The sequence below is a fragment of the Phoca vitulina genome, unplaced genomic scaffold (genome assembly GCF_004348235.1).
Source record: "Phoca vitulina isolate PV1807 unplaced genomic scaffold, GSC_HSeal_1.0 scaffold2, whole genome shotgun sequence".
Taxonomy (NCBI): Eukaryota; Metazoa; Chordata; class Mammalia; order Carnivora; family Phocidae; genus Phoca; species Phoca vitulina.
Window position 1 is genome coordinate 79,973,939 of NW_022589705.1, and position 25,881 is coordinate 79,999,819.

The window sequence follows — 25,881 nt, forward strand, 5'->3', positions numbered from 1 at the left end:
GGGATAAAACAATTGGCTTCTGGACTGGGGACACAAAAGGCAGTTGATGGTGGGAATACAGCACTAAAAACTGAGGGGAATTAGGGAACCATGGCATAATAGTGCTGAACGGAGCAAACCACCCCCCCAAATCCTCTTTACCCCTTACCATCTAGACATCTAGTCAGTGACGGAAAATCTGCTCCTACTGACATGGGGCTTTTTCCTCAACAAGATGGGCAAGAAGCTCACCCTACAGAAAGGCCCAGAGGTAATCAGCCTATGTGTTTAAAGCTTCTAATTTAAAGCTTCCCACTCTTAATCATGAGCAGACAGCTAATTATTATGAGACATCAGAGGAAAACTCTAACATAAAACAGATCCAAACAAACATAGAAAAGCAACTTTAGGGGAAAAGCGACTGTGCAAGGCAAAGAAAGTTTGCTGAAACAATAAAAGGATACTATGAAAGAAACATTCCCCGAATAAAAGAGACCTCCCAGAAATTCGGAACATAAGAGTAGGAAAGAAAATTTTAATTGAGGATAAAGATGAAGAAATCCTCCAGGAGGCAGAGCTAAAGGAAAAAGAGGTGAGAACCAGGAAACTTCTGGGAGGCCCAGCACTGAGAAGCACCTGGCCATCAAAAAAGAAGACACAGGATTAAGCTGAGCCCCCAGGTGAGTAGTGCTATCCAGGAGGACATCTGTGCATCACACCCAGAGAGACATCAGTCCAGATTGGAACAGTGATCCAAGAGACATACTGAAGGCTGCCATCACTATGATCTCTGCTGCCATTTATCCTCTTTATAAAAAAAAATTTTTTTTGAAGATTTTTATTTATTTGTCAGAGAGAGAGAGAGAGCACAAGCAGGGGGAGTGACAGGCAGAGCAGGCAGAGGGAGAAGCAGACTCCCTACTGAGCAAGGAGCCCGATATGGAACTCGATCCCAGGACCCTGGGATCATGACCTGAGCTGAGGGCAGACGCTTAACTGACTGAGCCACCCAGGCATCCCTATCCTCTTTTTGAATATAAGAATGTAGTGCCTAGGTGAGCCTGGTCCTCAGCTTATCTTGACTAAGTGCTGATAAATTTCTTCTCAAAATACTCAGCTGCCGGGGCGCCTGGGTAGCTCAGTCATTAAGCGTCTGCCTTCGGCTCAGGTCATGATCCCAGGGTCCTGGGATTGAACCCCACATCGGGCTCCCTGCTCAGCGGGAAGCCTGCTTCTCCCTCTCCCACTCCCCCTGCTTGTGTTCCCTCTTTTGCTGTCTCTCTGTCAAATAAATAAATAAAAATCTTAAAAAAAAAAAAATACTCAGCTGCCTAATGAGCTCAGAACACTCATTTCATCTCACAGAAGTGTTCTTTAACCAATTCCTGAAAGCTATAGGTGGGTCATGGTCAACTTGGGAGAAATCACAGAACTCAGAACTGCTCACTCCCTCTGACCATACTTGTGCTACACGTCCAAGAGTGGGTCCACACTGGAGCCCTGCCCAATACAATTTCCAGGACAAGTCTTGACTTTGCCCAAAGTTGCTTTTCTTCCATAGAATAGACTCTTTAAACCTGAGGAAACGGAAGCAAGTATGGTCCTCTGATGCCTGGAGATCCCTGAGATCCTTCCAGGAGTCTAAGAGGTATAGCTATATACTTAGTTAGTAATACTAAAGGATTATACGCCGTTTTCAGTGTTGACACTGTACCAATGGTGCAAAAGCAATGGTGAGCAAAACTGCTGGTACCTTAACACAAATCAAGGCAGCAGCACCAAACTGTAATAGGACTCATGGTCTTCACCATTACGTTACTGCAGTTAAAAACAATGCCAGTTTTGATTTAAGAATGTCCTTGATAAAGCTGTAAAAATTGCTAGTTTTAATAAATCTCAATGCTTCAGTACATGTCCTTTTATTATTCTGTGTAAGGAAATGGTAAATATGCACATAACATATACTGAAATATAACAGTTACCTTTAGTAAAAGTACTTGTGTGGTTGAGTTGCAAGCTCAACTAGCCAGGTTTTTTTCATGAAATACCATTTTTACTTGAATAACAAACTAGATTATTCAAGCTTAGATATTTGACAGATATTTTCTCAAAATTGAACAAAAGTGAATCTATCACTACGAAGAAAACTGACAGTACTTGCTGCCAGTGATATGTCAGGCTTTCAAAAAGAAAATTACAATTTTGGAAGACATATTCATCAGAGTGAGTGTGACAGCTTCTCAATATTTAAGACTTTTCCAATGAGACCAGTGGTAGTATTAACAAAGGTGATATTAAAATATTATATAATGAAATGTGTAAATATCTGTCTACATAGGAAAGGTCCCAGAGGCCTTAGGTCTGTCCCTCTGGAACTTGATGGGTCACTTTTATTTTCAGAATACAACAAATAATTCTTTTTCAAACTATGTAACTGTCAGCTAATCTAATTATAACAAAATTCTCACCCTATCTTAAAGGAACTCCATCTTTTTAGAAACAAACTTATTTTACATTCAGAATTCTATTCTTTGTCCAGTGGTATCGAATGGACCATAAACTAGCAAATATTATTATATGTATGTTTTGTAACTAAGAAAAATCCATTTTCTCTAGAATCCACATTATGAATATAAATGTTAATCAAATTACAGATTCCAAGATTTAAAGTGTAAGAGGAAAAAATCTCACTAGCACAGAACACAACCTTTTTCTCATACTAGTGATCAAAAGCACATTTCCATTTATATTTCAATTGACTACTGACAAACCATAACTTCCATAGCAACTCTCCCTTTGGTATTCTCTAGTAAATTTAATTAATTTAATGATAAATTTAATTAATTAGATTCGATTAAACTTAGGTTATGCTTAAGTTAGGTGAGGTAAGGAGGTCAGAGAGAAAAAATAAGTTTCCAGTAAACACCTTTGGAGTAGTCAAATGTTACTCTAGTTTGTCATATGTACATGTTCTTTAGGATTTGTCACCAGGCAACCAAAATCAACTCAATTTACTAAACTGTTCATAAGTAATTAACTTGGTAATAAAACTTAAGACCAAAGTACTGACTGCCCTCTAGTGTTCACACTGCGGATTATGCTGATGAACTTATAAAGTACCCTGGGGGGAGGGGGGGAATCCACCGAGGTCCTAAAGAAGCAATTTAGGGTCATTAAAAGCAGAGGAGAGGGGCGCCTGGGTGGCTCAGTCGTTAAGCGTCTGCCTTCCGCTCAGGTCATGATCCCGGGATCCTGGGATCGAGCCCGCATAGGTCTCCCTGCTTGGCGGGAGGCCTGCTTCTCCCTCTCCCACTCCCCCTGCTTGTGTTCCCTCCTTGGCTGTGTCTCTCTTTGTCAAATAAATAAATAAAATCTTAAAAAAAAAAAAATTAAAATAAATAAATAAATAAATAAATAAAAGCAGAGGAGAAATTTGGACCTTGCCAAGTTTTCAGCCATCTTCCCAAAGCAAGACAACAGCTGTTAACCTGAGCTATCTAATTACTTGTACCAGTAGCCCAAGTGTCTGACCTGTCACCTAGAGTAACTGGGCATGAGCAGAATGTAACGCTGGTAACATTTTTACCGTACTTCAACTTACACTGGCATAAAACGAGATTCAGACTTCTTTACATTTGGCAAAGAATCACAAAATGCTTGAATCAAAATCTTATTCCAGCATGCTGAGGTTAAACACGGAAAATGGCCTCTGGTCCCCTTCTTTGCTTTTGCATATTTTAAATGCCTATTTTAAATTTTAAGTACTTCCTAACTAGTCTTCCTAGTCTGCAATATGATTTTTTTGGAAAACACCCCACAAATATCATCTACTAAGAAAAATGCAGGTGATACTCACCAAATGGATCTTCCATGCCACTATTAACCAGTTTTGGGAGGTGGAGTATAGTTTCTAAAAAGAGAAAAAGGTAAATTATATACTTAAAACATAAATTCCATCACCTTTTATGTTTTTTTTAAACCCAATTCAGTAACACTGATTATAATTTAAAACTGAACATTATAGAAATGTATAACTTATTAAGTGAGAACATTACCAACTGGGATTTATTTTAAGACAGTTCAGATATAGATATATAGTATAAAAATATCATAAAACATTTAAGGCTAATTTTCATTTTAAAACATATTATTCTCAGTTTACTCAAGTAAGTTCCCTTTCCAATCCCGATCTTGAATTTACTAGAGTGTAAGGAAACAGGAAAATTTTTATGTAAAAACAAACAACAACCCCCCCCCAACAAAACTCACACCTGAGATGGGTTTGCCTAAAGAACGTAGAAGTTATTTTAGATATAGTAAGTTGTCAGTTTAGAATGCTCAAGCATGAAAATAAAACAAAAAAATGTTTCCCTGCCCCTTAATCAGACTAGGATCAGTCTGCCCAATCTTGCTTCCTATTTCTCTTGCGGTTTGGATCCCAAGGGCATTCCCTAATAAACAGTCTGAATTGCTAAACTCTAATTGAGTCTGCTTTTCAGAGAACACAACCTACCAACAGTTGGTGCCAGGAGTGATCTGAGAAAATTGGGAGTATAAAGGGGTTTTGGAGCTGAATTGCTCACAGACTAGATGGCAGTGAGGATCCCCCATCACTGGTGAGAGATGTAACACAGATAATCCTGGTACAAGGTGCTGGCCCAATTCTTAAACTTTCACCACTGGTGAATAGTGGTGGTCTGCGTGTGGAAGGGAATGCTCTAGTTGATTGAATGTATCAGGCACTTGAAGAGTACTGCGCATGTGGGCCCTCCTGGTCATTTCCTCAGTTCCTGAGTATATCACTGAAACAGATATACCTGGAATTAGTGAAATCCCTATTTTGAGTTGTTAGCTGTGGTATAAGAGTTATCACACTGGGGAAGGCTAGGTAGAAGAAACTAAAGCTGCTCCAGCCCACCTGCCAAGATAATAAATAACAAAACAAAACAAGGTTATACCCCAGGGTCAAGGGAGGGGGGTTGGGAGAAATTAGTGCAATACTCCTGGAGGATGCAGAATTCACTAGTGTGGTCCGGGAAGAAATCAGACAAATCCTGGAGGTAGGCAGCAGATTACCACAAACTGAATCTAGTATTAGCTGCAACTGGAGCTGCCATGCCAGATGTATGTTTGCTAGAGCAGATTAATAGGTCCTGGAGCACAGTATGCAGCCAATGACTGGAGGAATAAGCTCTTTTTTAAATTTTATTTCTATAAGTAAATAGGATCAGAAACAATTCACATTCACATGGACAGATTACAGCATACACTTATATATAGGACTATGTTAATTTTGCAACCTTCTTGCATAATATAGTCCTAAGAGACATGGATCATCTGGACTTTCTGCACAACATCACAATGACCAACTATATATATATATTTAAAGATTTATTATTTATGAGAGGGGGAGGGGCAAAGGGAGAGGGAGAGACTCCGTGCTGAGCGTGGAGCCCAACACAGGACTCGATCCCACGACCCTGAGATCATGACCTGAGCCAAAACCAAGAGTTGGAAGCTTAACTGACTGAGCCACCCAGGCGCCCCTCAGTAACCTACTATATTAATAACGTCTTGCTAATTGGGCCATATGAGCAAGAGGTGGATAGCACACTGAAGGCCTTGTCAGGAGACATGTACTCCAGAGAGTGAGAGAGAAATGTCTCAAAGATTCAGGAACTTGGGGCGCCTGGGTGGCTCAGTCGCTAAGCGTCTGCCTTCGGCTCAGGTCATGATCCCAGGGTCCTGGGATCAAGCCCTGCATCGGGCTCGCTGCTCCTTGGGAAGCCTGCTTCTCCCTCTCCCACTCCCCCTGCTTGTGTTCCCTCTCTCGCTGTGTCTCTCTCTGTCAAATAAATAAAATCTTAAAAAAAAAAAAAAGAAAAAACATTCAGGAACTTATTACATCAGTAAAATTTTTATGGGCCCAGTAGTGAGGGCTTGATAAAACATGCCATTCAAGTAAAGGCAACCAAGTAAATAATTGCATCTTGCATTTCCCACAATTAAGAGGGAACCACACCACCTGAGAATCTGAGAATACTGCTATGGATTCTAAACCAGGTGACGTAAAAAGGTGCATTTCAAGAGTAGCTCAAAACAGGAAAGGACTCTGCAGGCCTGGCTGGTGATACAAACAACCTGGCAGATCCTATGGTATTATGGCAAGACCCAGTGGGAGAATCACTACACAGACCCCTGGGGTTCTGGAGCAAGGCCATGCCTTTTGTAGTGGAAAATCAAATGCCTTCTGCATTAACACTCCTGGCATGATACTATGTCCTAGTAGATACGGAGCACCTGACCATGGGACACAAAATGGCCGTTTACCTAGAATCACCCATCATGACCTAGGTTCTGTGAAACACACCAAGTTATAATGTTGGGTGGACCCAGTAACAATCCAACGTAAGATGAAAGTGATACAACCAAGATCAAGCATAAATAGGATCAGAGGTCACAAGCTTGAGCGGAGAGCCCAAACCATCATATCACCCACCACTGTTGTACAAGTGCCCCTCCCTCAGCATATACCTTTTTGGCCATATGGGGGGCCCTATCACCGGTTGACAAAGAAAAAACCCTCACATTTTTCACAGATGGCTGTATGTGGTACAAGTCAAAAATGGACAGGCGCTAGCTACAGCCTCACTCAGCGGGCAGCACTGAAGACAGTGGTAAAGGAAAACCTTCCCAATGGGCAGAGCTTTAGGCAGTACACTTGACTGTCTACTTTGTATAGACAAAGAAGTGGTTTGACAACTCATAGGTAAATGTAACATGCTGGTCAGGGGGCTTAAAAGTAGAAAGACTGGAACACTGGGGCAAGGAGGTCTTAGGGTAGAGGCATGCAGGAGGGCTATAGGAGTGGGCACAACATGTGATCTTTGTATCACACGTAAACATTCATCAGAGAACATCTACCATTGAAAGAGGCACTAAACAACCATGTAGACAATGACTCAACCAGTTTCTGTCAGCCATCTTTTGTCATGGCCTCCCCAGTGCTGACAAAATGGGCACATGAAAGAAGGTGGTCATGGTGGCAGAGATATATACCATGCATGCACAATAGCATGAACTCCCACTGATCAAGGATGCTCCAGTTATTGATGCAGCCAAAAGTTCAAATGGCCAGCAACAGAGGTAAACACTAAGCTCCAACATGGCACCACCTTTAAGGAAACCACTTGATGGCAAGCTGACTGACTATAATGGCCCCTTCCACCTTGAAAAGGTGAACAATTTATTCTGAAAGGAATAGGGACATATTCTGGGTGTAGGTTTGCCTTTCCTGCCCTCTGGAACATCACTGCACGAGAGTTTAGGAAAGGTTTAATCTACCAGTAAGCATCATCCCACACAATATCATCTCATCACAGTAAGTGCAAGATCCGTCCCAGGACCATGGGATCTACTGGTGGTATCATACATAGCATCATCTAGAAGCTCCTAACCTAAAAGAGCATTGAAATGGCCTGATGAAGGCATAGCTGAACATCAACTCAATGTAATATTTTATAAGAACAGAATGCCGACCTCCAGGATGCAATATATACCCAAATCAAAGCCCTTCATATGCTATGTCTTCAACAAGAAAAATACATGGATATAGGAAAATGGGGGGTACAAACACAATACACCCTGTTTATCATCAAATCCCAAAGACCCACCTGGGGAATGTGTGTGTCTTATTCCTGCAACTCTGGGTTCTGCAAAGTTCAAGATTTTGGTCACCAAAAGAGAACACTTCCATAGGAGACAAAAGAATCCTGAGGCGGGGAGGGGAAAGAATCCCTAGAGACTATAAGCTATGGCTGCCACCTGGGCATTTTCGAGTTCTTGTATCTAGGGATCAGCAGGCAAAGGAGGAATTACCATCTTGGCAGGGGGGTAACTGATCCTTATTATCAGAAAGAAGTAGGGTTGCTGTTCCACAAGGGGACAGTGACAATATATCTGGAACCCAGATGATCCACTTGGGTGCCTACTGGTATTCCCTTTCCCAATTCTGAGAGTACAGTAAGCAGACAAATTGGATACTCTGGCCTGAGTAAAGCATGGTAGCTAGTGGTTCAGATCCCTCAGGAATGAGGGTTTGGGTCACACCACCAAGTAAGCCATCAAGACTGGCAGAGATGGGGGGGCGCCTGGGTGTCTCAGTCAGTTAAGTGGCTGATATTTTAAAGGTAATTTTTTTTTTTAAAGATTTTATTTATTTATTTGACAGAGGGAGAACAGTGAGAGAGGGAACACAGCAGGGGGAGTGGGAGAGGGAGAAGCAGGCTTCCCGCGGAGCAGGGAGCCCGACACGGGGCTCGATCCCAAGACCCTGGGACCATGACCTGAGCTGAAGGCAGACACTTAACGACTGAGCCACCCAGGCGCCCCAAAGGTAATTTTTAAAAAGATTTATTTATTTATTTGAGAGAGAGAGTGCATGTACAGGGGAGGGGCACAGGGAGAGGGAGAGAGAATTCTCAAGCAGACTCCCCCATGAGTGCAGAGCACAACACAGGTCGAGCCCCAGGACCCTGAGATCATGACCTGAGCCAAAATCAAGAGTCGGCCACCCAACCGACTGAGCCATCCAGGCACTGCAAGCATCCGACTCTTGATCTCAGCTCATGTCTTGATCTCAGGGTTGTGGGTTCAAGCCCCACACTGGGCTCCATACTTTAGAAAAATTAAAAATTAAAAACAGAATTATCGCATGATCCAGCAATTCTACTTCTGGATATATACCCAAAAGAATTGAAAGCAGGAACTCAAACACATATTTGTACACCCATGTTCACAGCAGCATTACTGACAATAGCCAAAAGGTAAAAACAACCCAAATATCCATCAACAGGTGAATGGAAAGATAAAATGTGGAATATGTTATTCAGCCTTAATAAGGAATGAAATTCTGACATATGTTACAACATAGATGAATCCTGAGACAGTATGCTAAGTGAAATAAGTTAAACACAAAAGGAAAACATTGTATGATTCCACTTTACCTACAGCAGTCAAATTCAGAGACAGAAAGTCAGATGGTGTTTCCAGGGGCCGAGGGAGGGAAATATGAGGAATTATCACTAATGGGTATAGAGTGTCAGTTTGGGAAAATGAAAAAGTTCTGAAGACAGACAGTGGTGATAGTTATAGAACAATGCGAACGTACTTAATGTCACTGACTATATCCTTTAGAAATGTTAAAATGGTAAACTTGAGGGGCGCCTGGGTGGCTCAGTCGGTTGAGTGTCTGCCTTCGGCCTGGGTCTGATCTCAGGGTCCTGGGATCGAGCCCCACATCACATCGGGCTCCCTGCTCATGAGGAGACTGCTTCTCCCTCTCCCTCTCCCACTCCCCTGCTTGTGTCCCCTCTCTCACTGTCCCTCTGTGAAATAAATAAATAAATAAATAAATAAATAAATAAATAAATAAAAACCCAGCTGAATCTTGCTAAGTAAGATCAGTGAGTATTGTGGCATTTTAACTAGCCTGACTCCCACTTCCCTCTCCCCACCTTTGACTTAGCCCTGAAAACCAAGAGCCTCATAACCACAGTAGCTATGAAAACCAGCAGCCTAGCAGCTACTAGAAAAGACAGAACAAATTTGGAGCTCCCTAAAAGCCCCATCCCCAGAAAGCTGTTAGTATGCGATCTGACTGACAGCACCAAGAAACTCCATTCTCCTTATCTTTATTTGGCCTGACTCAGAGCAGGTTCTGTGCGAACAGCCCTATCCTTTGGACATTTTTCAAAAAACAGTCAGTGGCAGTGTTTAACATCCCCATGGCCTAAGGCAGTGATACCAGCTGGAGGCCAATAGGACACTGAGCAAAAAACCATAAATGTCCAGGCATGAGAGGTCTATATGGGATTTTGGAAAGCTCTGACATATTCTTGGGTATCTAGAAGGGCACATGCATTTGCAGGCTCTGCACATACCCAGGAAAGGCCTGAGAGGGCCCTGATCTCTTACTTCTGTGCAAGCAGGAAGTAATGGCTAAGGCAAAGTTGTAAACTGCCTGCTGGGAACATTGAAAGTATATGCCAACGTATAGACAGAACGCCCTTGGCAAAGGCTGGATAATTTACTGGTTCAAGACATCTAAGAAAATCTCTGGCTAATCATCAGCTAACCACTAAACCAACCAAGCAGAGACTTCAATGGCCATATACAACAAAGAAGAGAGGCTCTACAGATATTTCATCCAGGAAAGTCACTAAATAAACAGCAACAAGAAACCCACAGGAGGGATGGGAGAATCTGATTTGCAGATTGCCACATTATTTTAAATGCTCAGTTTTCAGAAAAAATTATGAGATACACAAATAAAGAGGAAAGTATGGTCTATATACAGGGAAAAAAAGCAGTCAACAAAACTGTCCCTGAGGAGGTCTAGATGCTGGGTTTACTAGACAAAGACTTTAAAGATTTTATTTATTTATTTGACAGAGAGATAGAGAAAGAGCACAAGCAGGCAGAGCGGCAGGCAGAGGGAAAGGGAGAAGCGGGCTCCCCGCTGAGCAGGGAGCCCGATGTGGGGCTCGATCCCAGGACCCTGGGATCATGACCTGAGCCAAAGGCAGCCGTTTAACTGAGCCACCCAGGTGCCCCTAGACAAAGACTTTAAATAAGCTATTCTAAATACTTCAAAGAACTAAAGAAAACCATGTCTGAAGAATTAAGATCAAGTATAAAAACAATGCCTCATCAAATAGAGAGTAGCAATAGCAATAGAAATTGTATGAAAAAAAAGAAAGACTGGGGCACCTGGGTGGCTCCGTAGGTTAAGCGTCTGCTTTTGGCTCAGGTCATGATCCTGGAGTCCCAGGATCGAGCCCAGCATCAGGCTCCCTGCTCAGCAGGGAGTCTGCTTCTCCCTCTGCCCCTCACCCCACTTGTGCTCTCTCTTTCCCTCAAATAAATAAATAAAATCTTTAAAAAAAGAAAAAAAGATTTTCTGTAGTTGAAAAGTATAACAACTAAATAGAAAAATTCACTAGATAGGCTCAACAGCAGATTTGAGCTGGCAGAAGAATCAGCAAAATCAAAGATAGGTTCATTGAGATTATCCTGTCTGAGGAACAGAAAGAAAAAAGAATGAAGAAAAATGGGGGCGCCTGGGTGGCTCGGTCATTAAGCATCTGCCTTCGGCTCAGGTCATGATCCCAGGGTCCTGGGATCGAGCCCCACATCGGGCTCCGTGCTCCGCAGGAAGCCTGCTTCTCCCTCTCACACTCCCCCTGGTTGTGTTCCTGCTCTCGGTATTTCTCTGTCAAATAAATAAATAAAATCTTAAAAAAAAAAAAAAAGAATGAAGAAAGATGAACAGAGCCTCAGAGAACAAACCATGAAGCATTCAAAACATCAAGTATACAGACACACACATAATGGGAAACTAAAGAGATAATGGCCAAAAATTGCCCCCAAATGATGAAAAATACATCCAAGAAACTCAAAAAAGTCTAAGTAAGATAAACGCAAAATGATCCACACTTAGTATTCAAAATGCTGAAGGAAAAAGACTGTTAACCAAAAATCCTACATCCAGCAAAACTATCCTTTTAAAACAAAGGAGAGATGAAGACACTCCCAGATAAACAAAAACTGAAAGCATTCATCCCTAACAGACCTGTTCTACTAGAGACGCGAAAGGAAAGTAGACAGTAACTAGAATCCACAGGAAGAAATAAAGAGCAACAGTAAAAGGAACTACATAGGTAAGTATAAAAGACAGTATAAATGTATATATGTAATTTTATTTTCCTATCTAATTTAAAAGACAATGTATAAAGCAATAATTATAAAATCATAGTAATGGGCTTATGATATATAAATACGTAATTTGTACGAGAATAACAACACTAAGGGGAAAAGGAACAGAGCTATACTGAAATCAAATTGGTATATACCTGAATGAGATTACTAGGTTGTTTTAAGGTAAAATGTGAATTGTAAGTCCCAGAGCAACCACTAAAAAAAAAAAAAGACTAGCTGGGAAGTCAAATCAGTTGAGTGTTAACCTCCCAACAAGTATAAAAGGAATTAGAGAGAATAGGGGATTAACACCGGCTACAGTCATTAGAAGCCTGAACACAGTGTAATCATTCGTGTAAACAAAGCTCTTTTCAAACCCTCATGCTAAGAGATCTGAGGTCAGTACTTCGTTTCAGATGTATGTGGCACTGAATAAATGTCTGATACATAAGTGAAATGGCAGTAACAATCAAGAATGGAACATCTGAAAATGGTTAGTAAACATAACAGGATTTGCTGGCAGACAGAGAAGACAGAATTAATAGTATCTCTACTGTTAACCACATTATCCACTAGATGATCAGGGTGATGATCCTGGGTTAGCTAACAGAAAGTTTCAATTAATGAAACACCTCTGTCCTTAGAGAATCACAAACAGAAGGGTATCTTGCTGAAAGAATCCTGAGTAGTCTTTGTAGAAGAGGACTCTACTTCGTGTCTCCAACTAACTGAATGCCTGTGCTAGAAATATTTCCATGGTTTCTATAACCACCCATATGCAAATGATGTCCAAACCTATACGTATGTTCAGTAGAGATCTCTGTCAAAAGCTCAGGGTAAAAGGCAAAAGACTTTCGACAATTACAAGGCCCTATGACCATGTTCAATGACCCCATCATGTTCAACTACTCTCTCCCTCACTAAGCTTCGGTAGGTGAGCCTCCTTACCGTTTCTTGAACCTGCCAGGCATGCTTGGGGCTTTTGCACTTGCTATTCGCTCTCCCTGGAATGCTCCTCCCCCAGATATTCATTCCTCAATTCTTTTATGTCCTTCTCAGTGAAGCCTTCCTTCCTTACCCAACTTTAAACAGAAATCATCACCCCACCCCACCCCTGCTTTACCTCTTTTCCCAGCTTTGTATTTTTTTTTTTTAATATTTTATTTATTTGACAGAGAGAGAGAGAGCACCCACAAGCAGGGGGAGCAGCAGAGGGAAGAGAAGCAGGCTCTCTGCTGAGCAGAGCGCCCGATGTGGGGCTCGATCCCAGGGTCCTGGGATCATGACCTGAGCCGAAGGCAGCCACTTAACTGATTGAGCCACTCAGGTACTCTTCAAGCTTTGTATTTCTCAGAGCACTTATCTTCTACATTATGCTATAAATTTATTTTTATTATTTATTATCTCCTCTCACTAAAACATTAATTCTTTCAGGACACATATTTTGCCTATTTTTTTTTCACTGCTATATCTTTAACATCTAGAATAGTGCCTGGAGGGGTGTCTGAGTGGTGCAGACAGTTAATCACCGGACTCTTGATTTTGGCTCAGGTCGTGATCTCATGGTCATGAGATTGAGCCCCAAGTTGGGCTCCGTGCTCAGCACGGAGTCTGCTTGAGATTCTCTCTCTCCCTCTCCCTCTGCCCCTCCCCTGTGCGTGCTCTCTCTCTCTAAAATAAATAAATCTTTAAAAAAATATATTTAGAATAGTGCCTGGAAGATAGTAAGTACACAGTAACAACTATTTTTTTTTATTTTTAAAGGTTTTATTTATTTATTTGTCAGAGACAGAGAGCGCACAAGCAGGGAGAGTGGCAGGCAGAGGGAGAAAGCAGGCTTCCCACTGAGCAGGGAGCCCAATGCGGGGCTCGATCCCAGGACCCTGGGATCATGACCTGAGCCAAAGGCAGATGCTTAACTGACTGACCCACTCAGGGATCCCACAATAACAACTATTTTTTAAATGAATGAGCTCCAGAGGCGCCTGGGTGGCTCAGTCGTTAAGCATCTGCCTTCAGCTCAGGTCATGATCTCAGGGTCCTGGGATCGAACCCCACATTGGGCTCCTGCTCAGCGGGAAGCCTGCTTCTCCCTCTCCCACTCCCCCTGCTTGTGTTCCCTCTCTCACTGTGTCTCTGTCAAGTAAATAAATAAATAAAATCTTAAAAAGAAAAAATAAATGAATGAGCTCCAAATCCACATGTCCAACTCACTAAACACCTCCACCTAGCAGAAACCTCCATTCAACATACACAAAACAATTCATTATCTACTTCACTCATCCTTATTCCCTCCTCTTCCAGCAGTTTTCTAGCTCACCACTATCCACCTAGTTGTTCAAACCAGAAATCTCATCCTCCACATCATATGAGTCATTTCCAAAACATATCTCACACCCATCCCCCCTTTCTTCATCTTCATTGCCTGAGGACACGATAGAATCCAAAATATTCTCACTGCCTCTCACAGCCCGATAATTGTTAAGTGTTCCCTAAACTGGGGCCTATGAACTCTTAGTCTTTGTTCTCCCTCCTACTACAAGTGAGGTAGTCCCTGCAGGAACCTCCTCTGACTGTGCCCCCAGATGCTTATTGCTGGATGCTCTTTCGTGTCCACCATGATGACAGGTCCCAGGTCAGCCCGCATGGCAATGCACCCCAGTTCTATAGCTTTAAATACAATATATACACTGATAACTTCCAAATTCATATTGCCAGACTGAATCTCTCCTCTGAACTTCAAACTGGTATATCCAGTCTACACAACATCTTTATTTGGAAATCTAAGAAGTTTATCAGACATAGTACATTTATTTTTTTTTTTTTAAAGATTTTATTTATTTATTTGAGAGAGAGAATGAGATAGAGAGAGCATGAGAGGGGAAAGGGTCAGAGGGAGAAGCAGACTCCCTGCTGAGCAGGGAACCCAATGCGGGACTCGATCCCGGGACTCCAGGATCATGACCTGAGCCGAAGGCAGTCGCCCAACCAAGCCACCCAGGTGCCCCAGACATAGTACATTTAAAAACAACAACAACAAACTCTTGATTCCTCACTCCCAACTTGTTCTTTTTCCAGTCTCCCCTATTCAATAGTTATAGGCAAATAGATGTAGAACACTTACCAAAAAAAAAAAAAAAATTACAGCTAGCAAGTGTGTTAGCTGCTATTTCAGATCATTGTTTCAGTAAAGAGGCAACTTAAGTTTTCCAGTTGCTCGGGACAAAAACTTTGGTGTCATAATTGACTCTTTTCTTTCTCTCACACCCACATCTAAATCATCACCAAATTTTACTGCCTCTGCCTCTAAAACATATCCATAATCTAAACACTTCTCACCACCCAACTCCAAGCTATGGCCACATCTTGCCTTGATTACTGTGTCAACTCCCTAATCAACCCTCCTTCTTCCACTCATACTCCTATATTGTGTTCTCCTCAGAGTGGTCTGGGTGATCCTTTAAAAACGTAAAGCATGTCCTGTCTCCCTATGACACCTCAAATTAACTCCAAATTTCTTACCACGGCCTTTGAGATCCTACATAACCTAACCTGCTTACTCATAAACTTCACTTCTTATCATCTTGTTCACTCAGTTCCTGCCGCACTACCCTATTTGCTGTTTCTGTAACTCAATAAGCACATTCTCACAGGGCTTTGTGGGTGCTGTTCAGACAGCCTGGAATGCTCCACTCTCAGAAATTGCATGATCTGCCCCATTATTTCATGTGACAAATCAAATATGACTTGCTCAGAGGGGCCTTGCCCGGACTACCCTGTCTAAAATGGCAAACCCCTTTCCATCACATCCTATCCCTTCACCCTGTCTTATTTCTATTCTTAACTTATTGCTAAGTTAATGTATACAAGACCTGAGATAAGACAGATATTTTCTTATATTTTCCTCTTAACATTTTAAAGTTTTACCCTTCACATTTTGGCCATCAATGCAACTAGAATTAATTTTTGTGTATGGTATTAAGAGATCCATTTTTTTATGGCTAGCAAATGATCTCAGTCCATTACTGAATAATTTATCCTCTCTCCACGGATCTGTAATGCCACCTTGTCCTATATCCCTTTTCCTATTCATAGGTCTCTCTCCCAGCACTCTATACTATTCTATGGGTCTATTTTTTGATCCCAGGTCCAAAACCACATTGTCTAATGATCAGTTTTACAATAAGTCTTTTTTTTTTTTTAAAGACTTTATTTATTTATTTGACAGAGAGAGAGAGAGCCCAAGCAGGGGGAACAGCAGGCTGAGGGAGAGGGAGAAGCAGGCTCCCCGCTGAGCAGGGAGCCCGATGTGGGGCTCGATCCCAGGACCCTGGGATCATGACCTGAGCCAAAGGCAGATGCTTAACAGACTGAACCACCCAGGCACCCCCAGGTTTACAGTTAAGTCTTGTAATCAGGTAGGACAAGTTTCCCCATCTTATCTTCAGAAGTGTTGGCTGCTCCATATACATTTCAGAATCAACTTGTCAAATTCCATGAAAAAAACTTTTTGGAATTTTGATTAGAATTACATTCAATCTAAAATCAAACTGGGAAAAACTGTCCTCTTCATAATACTAAGTTTTCCAATCCATGAATATTTTATATCTCTCCCATTTATTTAGTCTCCTTTATTACTTCTCTACTTGGACCATCTTTGTCTTTTAAATAGAGTTTTTTATTTATTTTTTATTATTTTAATAATAAAGAAATATTGGGCGCCTGGGTGGCTCAGTTGGTTAAGCGACTGCCTTCGGCTCAGGTCATGATCCCAGAGTCCTGGGATCGAGTCCCACATCAGGCTCCTGGCTCAGCGGGGAGCCTGCTTCTCCCTCTGACCCTCTCCCCTCTCATGCTCTTTCTCTCTCTCTCAAATAAATAAATAAAATCTTTTAAAAAAAAATAAAGAAATATTTATTATTTTAATATTAATATATTAATAAAATATTTAATAAAATAATAAATATTTTAATTTATTTCTATTGTGATTAAGAGATATTTTGTATTCCTTTTTACCACCTTATTTCCTATTTTTCATTTGTTCCACTTTGCAGTTCTTTTCTCTTTTTTGCCTCTGCTATATCAATTTTTTCTCATTCCTTTTCCTCATTTCTACTTATTTTTATCCTACTCCTATTCTTTTGTTATTAGCTCTGAAAGGCTAACCTGAATATTTTACCTTAAGTCTAAATTAGTATCTTTACTCCTTAATTATATAAGAACTCTTGGAATGCTTTCATTTCAAACCCCTTCCCTATTTATATTTGTTTGAGTACTTTCCATTTTTATATCCACAAAGAAGATGTTACTGTTCTATTCAGTCCTTAAGATTTTCCTTATTGTACATATGTTCTTTGCTCATCATTCCTCTTTGCATCTCAGACCCTTGTTTCCAAGAAGCATTTTTCCTTATTCCTGAAGTATATCCTTCAGAAGTTCCTTTGGTGAGGTTCTATGGGAATGTGTTCTCTCAGTTCCTTTGTTTGAAATTTTTTCTTTTAAACTTATTTTTGACATATTTTTTTTAAAGATTTTTTTTTTTTTTTTTAATTTATTTGACAGAGAGAGACACAGCGAGAGAGGGAACACAAGCAGAGGGAGTGGGAGCAGGCTTCCTGCCAAGCAGGGAGCCCGATGCGGGGCTCGATCCCAGGACACTGGGATCATGACCTGAGCCGAAGACAGATGCTTAACAGAGCCACCCAGGTGCACCTTTGACATACATTTTTACTGAGTACATAATTCTCGGTTGCCAGATCTTTTTCTTTTAGCATTTTGAAAATATTGTTCCACTGTCTTTTTACTTCTAGTATTGGCTCAACCGGTACACCCAACAATATCTCAAAAAGTATATATCCTTGGATGCCTGGGTGGCTCAGTCAGTTAGGCGTCTGCCTGCAGTTTGGGTCATGATCCCAGGGTCCTGGGATCGAGTCCCGCATTGGGCTCCCTGCTCAGCGGGAATCTGCTTCTCCCTCTGCCTCTGCCTGCCACTCCCACTGCTCGTGCTCTCTCTCTCTGACAAATGAATAAATAAAATCTTAAAAAAAAAAGAAATATCTTAAAAAAAAAAAAGTATAAAAAAAAAAAAAAAAAAAAGTATATATCCTGCTAGGGAAAATTATATATTCTTGGTATACTCATTTATATCTGTATTTACAACCTGAGTCTATCCTGGACACTCAAAATGAAACAAAGAATGAAAGCTATTAGTGATGTGACAGGAAAAAATTTTTGTCTTTTAAAGTCTGTTCAAAAAAAGTTACACTTAGGAAATGCTTATTTTTAAGCACTATCAACATCTAACATATTACTTAAGGGTAAAGCCTTAAAAATGAGACTAGGGCCACCTGGGTGGCTCACTCGGTTAAGTGTCCAACTCTTGATGTCAGCTCGGGTCTTGATCTCAGGGTTGTGAGTTCAAGCCCCGTGTTGGGCTCCACACTGGGTGTGGAGCCTACTTAAAAAAAAAAAAAAAATGGGGGCGCCTGGGTGGCTCAGTCGTTAAGCGTCTGCCTTCGGCTCAGGTCATGGTCCCAGGGTCCTGGGATCGAGCCCCGCATCGGGCTCCCTGCTCCGGGGGAAGCCTGCTTCTCCTCTCCCACTCTCCCTGCTTGTGTTCCTGCTCTCACTGTCTCTCTCTGTCAAATAAATAAATAAATCTTTAAAAAAAAAAAAAAAAAAAGGGACTAATATCCCCTTTCAAGAAAAAACCTCCTCCTCCTAGTTAAACTAAGAGGCATGAATCAGCTCTTTAAAATAGAGGTGTGGCTCACTGATAATCAAAAGTACTCTCAAGGAATGTCTTAGTGAATTACAAAGGACATTATTTTCAGGAAAAACACCGATCTCAGAAAGGGTGATCTTACCTTTCAAGATGTGCAGATCAGAATTAATCCTATTATTTCTTCTCCTGAAATAATTGGAACTAAATCTGGGCTTCAGGCAATTAAGGTTTCTTGTTAATAGGTGAAGTTTGTTACATATATCTAAATGGTGTTAGAAATCTAGCAAAAATGATCTGTCGAAAGATGGACTTAAATAGACTTTAAAAAAATAGTTTCATGTATGTCTGGATCATAGTGATACCAAGTATAAATATCTCATGAAAGAATACTTAGGGTCATTATTTGCAGGAATTTAATGTGGCATAATTGATGTTTAGGAGGTTAACCCTTTTAATCTCTTCTAGTTAAAAGGAAGAAGTTGCTCAACAACTGCTCTTTGATATTTTCCTTTCTATTCTGCCCTCCAAAATCACTAGCAAATACGAAAATATTTTATTTATCAAATCCCCTAAAGCTTTTATTATTCATTCCTTAACACCAATGTCCTAAAGATAGTTAAATGCTTGCTTTTCAACTTCATTCCAATGGTGCCTTTCCTGCAGAGAGTTAAGAGGCTAGAGGGAAGCTTCTGATTGCTACAAAATAAACTTTCTTCTTTCTGTAAGGACAAAGAGGAGATAGTTTAAAAAATACAAAGAAATAAGCCAGACACAAAAAGACAAGTATTACATGATTCCACTTATATGAGACACCTAGAGTAGGCAAATTTATAGAGACACAAAGTAGAATAAAGCTTACCAGGGGCTGAGAGGGGAAGGCATTGGGAGTTACTATTGATTGGGTGGAATTTCAGTTTGGGATGATGGAAAAGTTTTGGAAATGGATAGTAGTGATGGCTGCACAATGTTGTGAATGTTCTTAATGCCACTGAATTGTACACTTAAAAAAGGTTAACATGGTAAATTTTACACAGTTAAAAAAATATTAAATGTGCAATGATTACCGTAGTTGCAAACAAACAGACTTATTTATCTTATGCCACAGATTGCAAAGATATATTTAACAGAATGGTCCTTATTGGCCTGTGGCCACAGTGAAAGGACAAAGACTTCTCCCAATTACAAAAAAGATGGGTTCCAGAAGCCAGTTATCTCTTACCTAATTTTATATAAGCATTAGGGTGTGCAAGAATGTTAGAAAAATTCCCAAACTTATTGGTATCACCAGTAGATAAGAGGCACTGTGTCATCTCTTAATACATAAAGCAAAAACACACCCATATCCTGAAACGTAACGCTTTCACTCAAATTTAAACTCAGAGGAAGGAACAGGAGGCAAAGTTGGGTGTGTATAAGTAAAAGGAAATGGAAAGTACTCTTCACACTCTGTGACTTGTCCTATAAAGTTACTCTCAGTATCTACTGAAAGCGTTTTTTAGTTATTTATTTTTTTTAAGATGTTATTTATTTGAGAGAGAGAGCAAGTGAGCACAAATCAGGGGGAGTGGCAGAAGGAGAGAGAGGGAGATGCAGACTTCCCGCTGACCAGGGAGCCTGATGTGGGGCTCGATTCAGGACCCTGGGATCATGACCTGAGCTGAAGGCAGATGCTTAACTGACTGAGCCACCCAGGTGTCCCTGAAAGTGTTTTTTAATAGGTATTTAGCCATGAGGGAAGGGAAGAAGAGTTAAGTCTCCCTTAGGAATTCTCCCTCTTTCTACTTGTCACTCACTGGAGGGAGAGGAGGGAGTGTGTCAGGGCTCCACTTCTTAATCTTATTTAATAAACAAGCAACCCACCCAAAGAACAACTATTTCTCTATGAACCTTATTCTGAGGTAAATAAGAATGGAATACATCATCAACACTAGTGTGAAAAAGATACTTTGTTATTTTTTAAATAACCTGATCCCTTATTGGAGTGAAGATTTTTAATTTCTAGTGACCTAGGTGGATATTAGTAACTCAAGATGAAAAAGAACACTTTAGTGTCTTCCAAAGCTCAAAATGTCCTCACAAAACAACTGCTACTAGAAATAACTGGATAGCATTATGAAAAAAATTAACTTAGAATAGCATTTTTATCCCACACATTAAAATTAATTTTTCCAAAAGTTAAAAAAAGACTAACAGAAACAGAAGTTGAAAAATTCATAAAGCATTTAATCCATCTAAGAAGAAATAATTTTCTAATGATGGAAGAAATACAAGGAAAAAAAAAGAAATACAAGAAATTACAAAGGAAACAGTGAATGACTACAGCATGGAGGTTTCTGTCAAAAATAAGAGGACTGGCTCAGTTGGAAGAGCATGCAATTCTTGAGTTCGAGCCCCAAGTTGGGTGTAGAGATTACTTAAAAATAAAAAATCTTTGGGGCACCTGGGTGGCTCACTCGTTAAGCGTCTGCCTTCAGCTCAGGTCATGATCCCAGGGTCCTGGGACTGAGACCCGCATCAGGTTCCCTGCTCCGCGGGAAGCCTGCTTCTCCCTCTCCCACTCCCACTGCTGTGTTCCCTCTCTCACTGTCTCTCTCTGTCAAATAAATAAATCAATCTTTAAAAAATAAATAAATAAAAAATAAAAAATCTTAAAAAAAATGAAATAAAAACAAATACCACAGACCAGGGGAAATCTTTCAATAAACTTTGAAAATAAATTAATATCTGTAATAAAAGGCTTACAAAAGCATCTAAGACCATAAAGACCTAAACAGATAAATGAGCAAAAGAACAAAACTTACAGTCATAGGAATAAATGTTTGACTTTCCCTAATAATTTAAATGTTAAAATGGTTATGTGTCAACTCTATTCAAAAAATTTTAAGGTTAAGGGCGCCTGGGTGGCTCAGTTGGTTAAGCGACTGCCTTGGCTCAGGTCATGATCCCGGTGTCCCAGGATCGAATCCTGCATCGGGCTCCCTGCTCAGCAGGGAGTCTGCTTCTCCCTCAGACCCTGCCCCCTCTCCTGCTCTCTCTCTCACTCAGACAAATAAAATCTTTAAAAAAATAAAAATAAAAAAATTTTAAGGTTAAAACAATAATTATGTATCATTTAGAACTATTAAACTGGAAATATATTTATTTTAAAATATTAAAATCCATTATTAACAAGGTAGATTGTGAATAAACAAGTACTGTAAACTGTTAATGGCGCTGCAAATTAGGATACTGGTGTTAGCAAACAGTTTGGTAATACCAATCAAGAGCTAAATATTCATATTTGCTGATCCAGTAATTTTATTTTTTTTTAAGATGAAAAGTTGTTTTGTTTTGTTTTTAAAGATTTTATTTATTTGACAGAGAGAGAGCGCAAGCACAAGCAGGGGGAGCTGTAGGCAGGGGAGAAGCAGGCTCCCAGCTGAGCAAGGAACCTGATGGTGGGGCTCAATTCCAGAACCCTGGGATCAAGTCCCGTATCGGGCTCCCTGCTCAGCGGGAAGCCTGCTTCTCACTCTCACTCTGCCGCTCCCCATGGCTTGTGCTCTCTTGCTCTCTCTCTCTCTCTCTCTCAAGTAAATAAATATTTTATTTATTTTTAGAGAGTGAGAGAGAGTGTACATGCGAGATCGAGCAGGGGGGGAGGGGCAAACGGAGAGGGAGAGAGAATCTTAAGCTGACTCTGGCTGAATGGGGGAGTGTGGAGCCCTCTGCTGGGACTGGGCTCAATCTCACAACCCTAAGATCGTTACCTGAGCCTAAATCAGGAGTCGGACACTCACTCAACTGACTGAGCCAATCAGGCACCCCCCAGTAATTTTATTTTAAAAGAAAAAAGTTACACATACAAAGACCTATGTGGCAGCATTATTTGTAATAATTAAACAAATTAAAACCCACACCACAGGAATCTTTAATTCAGTTTATTTCCATAAACACGTACTGCTTAGTAGGGAGAATAAAGAGGTCAACTAAAGAGGGAAAAGTGCCCTGCAGAGACATGGTCAAAGTGCTCTGGGATCACTCAAGGTAAGGGAGAATCATTAATCTTTATACCAGTTTTTGATACTGTATTTCCTACCAGAGTGCAAAGGAGAGAGTGAGCAGCTGGGTAGAAAGAATCGAGTACACTGGTAATGAACTAGATGGCATGTGCAGGCTAAAGGTAGGGAAGTGGAGTTCTCTCTAGAAGACTGAATATGTTGAGTTCCACCTGAATCAGCCATCCACAGAGGAAACAAACAAACCAAGCAACTGCACTTAAGTTCTGTCAGACAATCATAAGATTGTTATCTATCCTTAAATGAAATACAGTCAACATTTATCTAAAAAATACTCCTGGAAATGTGGCTAACAAGGTCACATTTGAAAGAATAAATGTAGAGAATTTTAACAATGGAGTATTTTGGTCACAGATTTGATTCAAGATTAGATTTGAATTGAAATGTTTACCTAACAAAAACACCCAGCAACATCATATACTACAAATAAATTTCTAAATCAGTGCACTGACAGTTCATACCCTGAGAGATTTCCCTGCCACTCAGTACACCTGAGTAGAAGGATGCACTTGAAACCAGTGCCCCGTCTCCTACAGCACTGATGACAATACCACTTTTTCCTTTGCCAGGTATAGTAATATATTTTCTCATACTTATTAAACACTCTACAGTTTACAAAGACCTCTCACACATTATCTCATCTCACACCCCTAAAGAAATGGTCATTATCCCTATTTTATAGATGAGGAAACTAAAGTTTAAGGAGGTTAGCTGACTTGGATATTCACAGCGACAATGTGATAGAGCTAGAACTAGAACCCAGGTCTTCAGACTCCAAAGACAGGAAATGTATTATATTGAGTAAATGGGTCAGAGCTTTCAGATGGTCAAAACCAACACCTGGCATTTTAAACATAATAGAGAAGTTAAACTGAAAACCAAGGCTGAATCTGAAAGCTATAGAGTTTCAATCACCTCTTCCCTAAAAATCAAACAGACACTAAACACACTTCCTCTCCTAAAATCCCCTGGAATGTTTTTGGTGGCAAATCATAAAATCCTAGAATTTGAGAGACCAACTAATCCAGGGCACTCTATTAAGAAATGAGAAAATTGAAGCACAAGGCCTGTGACCTGCTCAGAGATGGCAGCACCAAAGCATTTTTTTTATTTTTATTTTTTTAAGATTGTATTTATTTGTTTGACAGAGAGAGACAGCGAGAGAGGGAACACAAGCAGGGGGAGTGGGAGAGGGAGAAGCAGGCTTCCTGCTGAGCAGGGAGCCCGATGCGGGGCTGGATCCCAGGACCCTGAGATCATGACCTGAGCTGAAGGCAGTCGCTTAACCAACTGAGCCACCCAGGCGCCCCGGCACGAAAGCCTTTTATGACAATATAGTGTGTTTTCTTCTAAGGCCCATATCAACAGTATTCAAGAGATGCTGCTTTGCTGAGAATGTAGGAGACAGAATGTGTGGACTAGTGGAAAATTCATGTCTGACCTCAGCTAGCCTTAACTGCTATCTGGTAGCCCTCTCCCTCATCTTTGGTTGGCTCCCTTACCTTTTCCACGACTGCTATTCCAAAACACTCTATCTAGCCTTTTATCATTCCGCAGATAACTTAACCCCTTCCTTCTTAAAGGAAGATAAATAAGAGGTCATTAGACATTAACAAACCTTATAAGGCAGAAATTGTGATCCTGAGCTTTGTAGTCAAAATGTATCTGGATTCCAGATCTCTTCCATTACTTATATGTGAAGTTAATGTCTCTGAGCCATAATTTCTTCAACTGTCAAATGGCAATGCCCACCCACTCCACAGAACTTTTACACATATATAAGTATCTAGGGTGGGGACGCCTGGGTGGCTCAGTCGGTTAAGCGTCTGCCTTCGGCTCAGGTCATGATCCCAGGGTCCTGGGATCGAGTCCCACATCGGGCTCCCTGCTCAGCGGGAAGCCTGCTTCTCCCACTGCCTGCCGCTCCCCCTGCTTGTGTTCCCTCTCTCGCTGTGTGTGTCTCTCTCTCTGTCAAATAAATAAATAAAATCTTAAAAAAAAAAAAAAGTATCTAGGGTGCCTGGCTGGCTCAGTCTGTGAAGTATGCGATTCTTGATCTTGGGGTCGTGAGTTTGAGCCCCACACTGGGTATAGAGCTTACTTAAAAAAAAAAAAGTACCTAGATCAGTGTACAGGGTAAGTGGCTGGTGACTACTCCAATTTCAGTTCCCATCTCCATCACTTCCAAACACATCTCCCTCCATCCTTTCTTCATGTTTCCCTTTCAAGGCTCACCTCTCCATGAGCTTTCGATTTTATCTCCTTCCAGGGCTTCTTTATCATCTCCCTTTTCTCTTGTGCCGATCTTCAATATCTGCCTCTCTGCTGGCTCCTTTTCCTTCACCTTCCAACATGTCAAATCTCTCCCATCTTTTAAAATCAAATCAAACAAAAAGGCCCTCAAAATCCAACTCTTCTAACACTTAACTCTAAGTTATCTCTCCTAAACGCTCTAACCTATCCTAAAGACAGCAAGCAATTATCTTTCAAAACAGATCAGATTATGTCAAGTACCTGCTCTAAAAAGCTTCGATGATTTAACAATTCCCTAATCATAAAGCCTGAACTCCTTAGCAAAGCATTTTGAATCCTTCTCAGCACCTGGCCTCAACCTTTCCTTTCACCAGCCACTGTATTCTTCAACTACTCAACCCCAGGGGTCTAGAGACCCCCTAAGTATTCTATAACCTGCTAAAATTATATGCATGTTTGCGTATGTGCAGTTGTCTGGGTGAAAATCCATTGCTCTTTTCAAATTTCCAAGAGGGGGCTCTGAACTGAAAAATGTTAAAAACCAACTGCAAAACCCTCTTAGCTATAACACACTCCTCACTCTTTCCCAGACACACACCTTACACTTTTGCACATCCATTCCTATGCCAAACTGCTTCCTCTGGCTGATCAGGGGCGGTGATGGCTGGGGGAGTCGGGCTGGAATGACCTTAATAGTAACAGTTCTACTGGATGAATTCTTATTCATCCCTCAAGAACAAGCTCCAAGGGGCACCTGGGTGGCTCAATTGGTTAAGCAACTGCCTTCGGCTCAGGTCATGATCCTGGAGTCCCGGGATCGAGTTCCGCATCGGGCTCCCTGCTCAGTGGGGAGTCTGCTTCTCCCTCTGACCCTCCCCCTCTCATGTGCTCTCTCTCTCTCTCTCTCTCATTCTCTCTTTCAAATAAATAAATAAAAAATCTTAAAAAAAAAAAACAAAACAAGCTCCAAAATCACTTCGTCTGTAATGCCTTCCTTCACAGTCTACCAAAACAGAATCACTCTGTCCCTTTCCTAGACTGTAACACAGCTCTACTGAACACTTACCACAGTAAGGGGTTGGAATGTTGTAAGCTTTTCAAGGCAGA

General features: G+C 40.9%; 1 protein-coding gene across 12 annotated transcripts in view; it reads right to left on the bottom strand.

The window, feature by feature from the left end:
• Positions 1–25,881, bottom strand: part of MED18 (mediator complex subunit 18) — a 139,970-nt gene that overhangs the window by 73,701 nt on the left and 40,388 nt on the right. For all 12 annotated transcript variants that reach the window (XM_032389963.1, XM_032389957.1, XM_032389948.1 and 9 more), the window contains one exon: positions 3,836–3,889. In XM_032389963.1, coding sequence (XP_032245854.1) covers positions 3,836–3,889 — 54 coding nt within the window. The remainder of the gene's footprint in view (positions 1–3,835; positions 3,890–25,881) is intronic.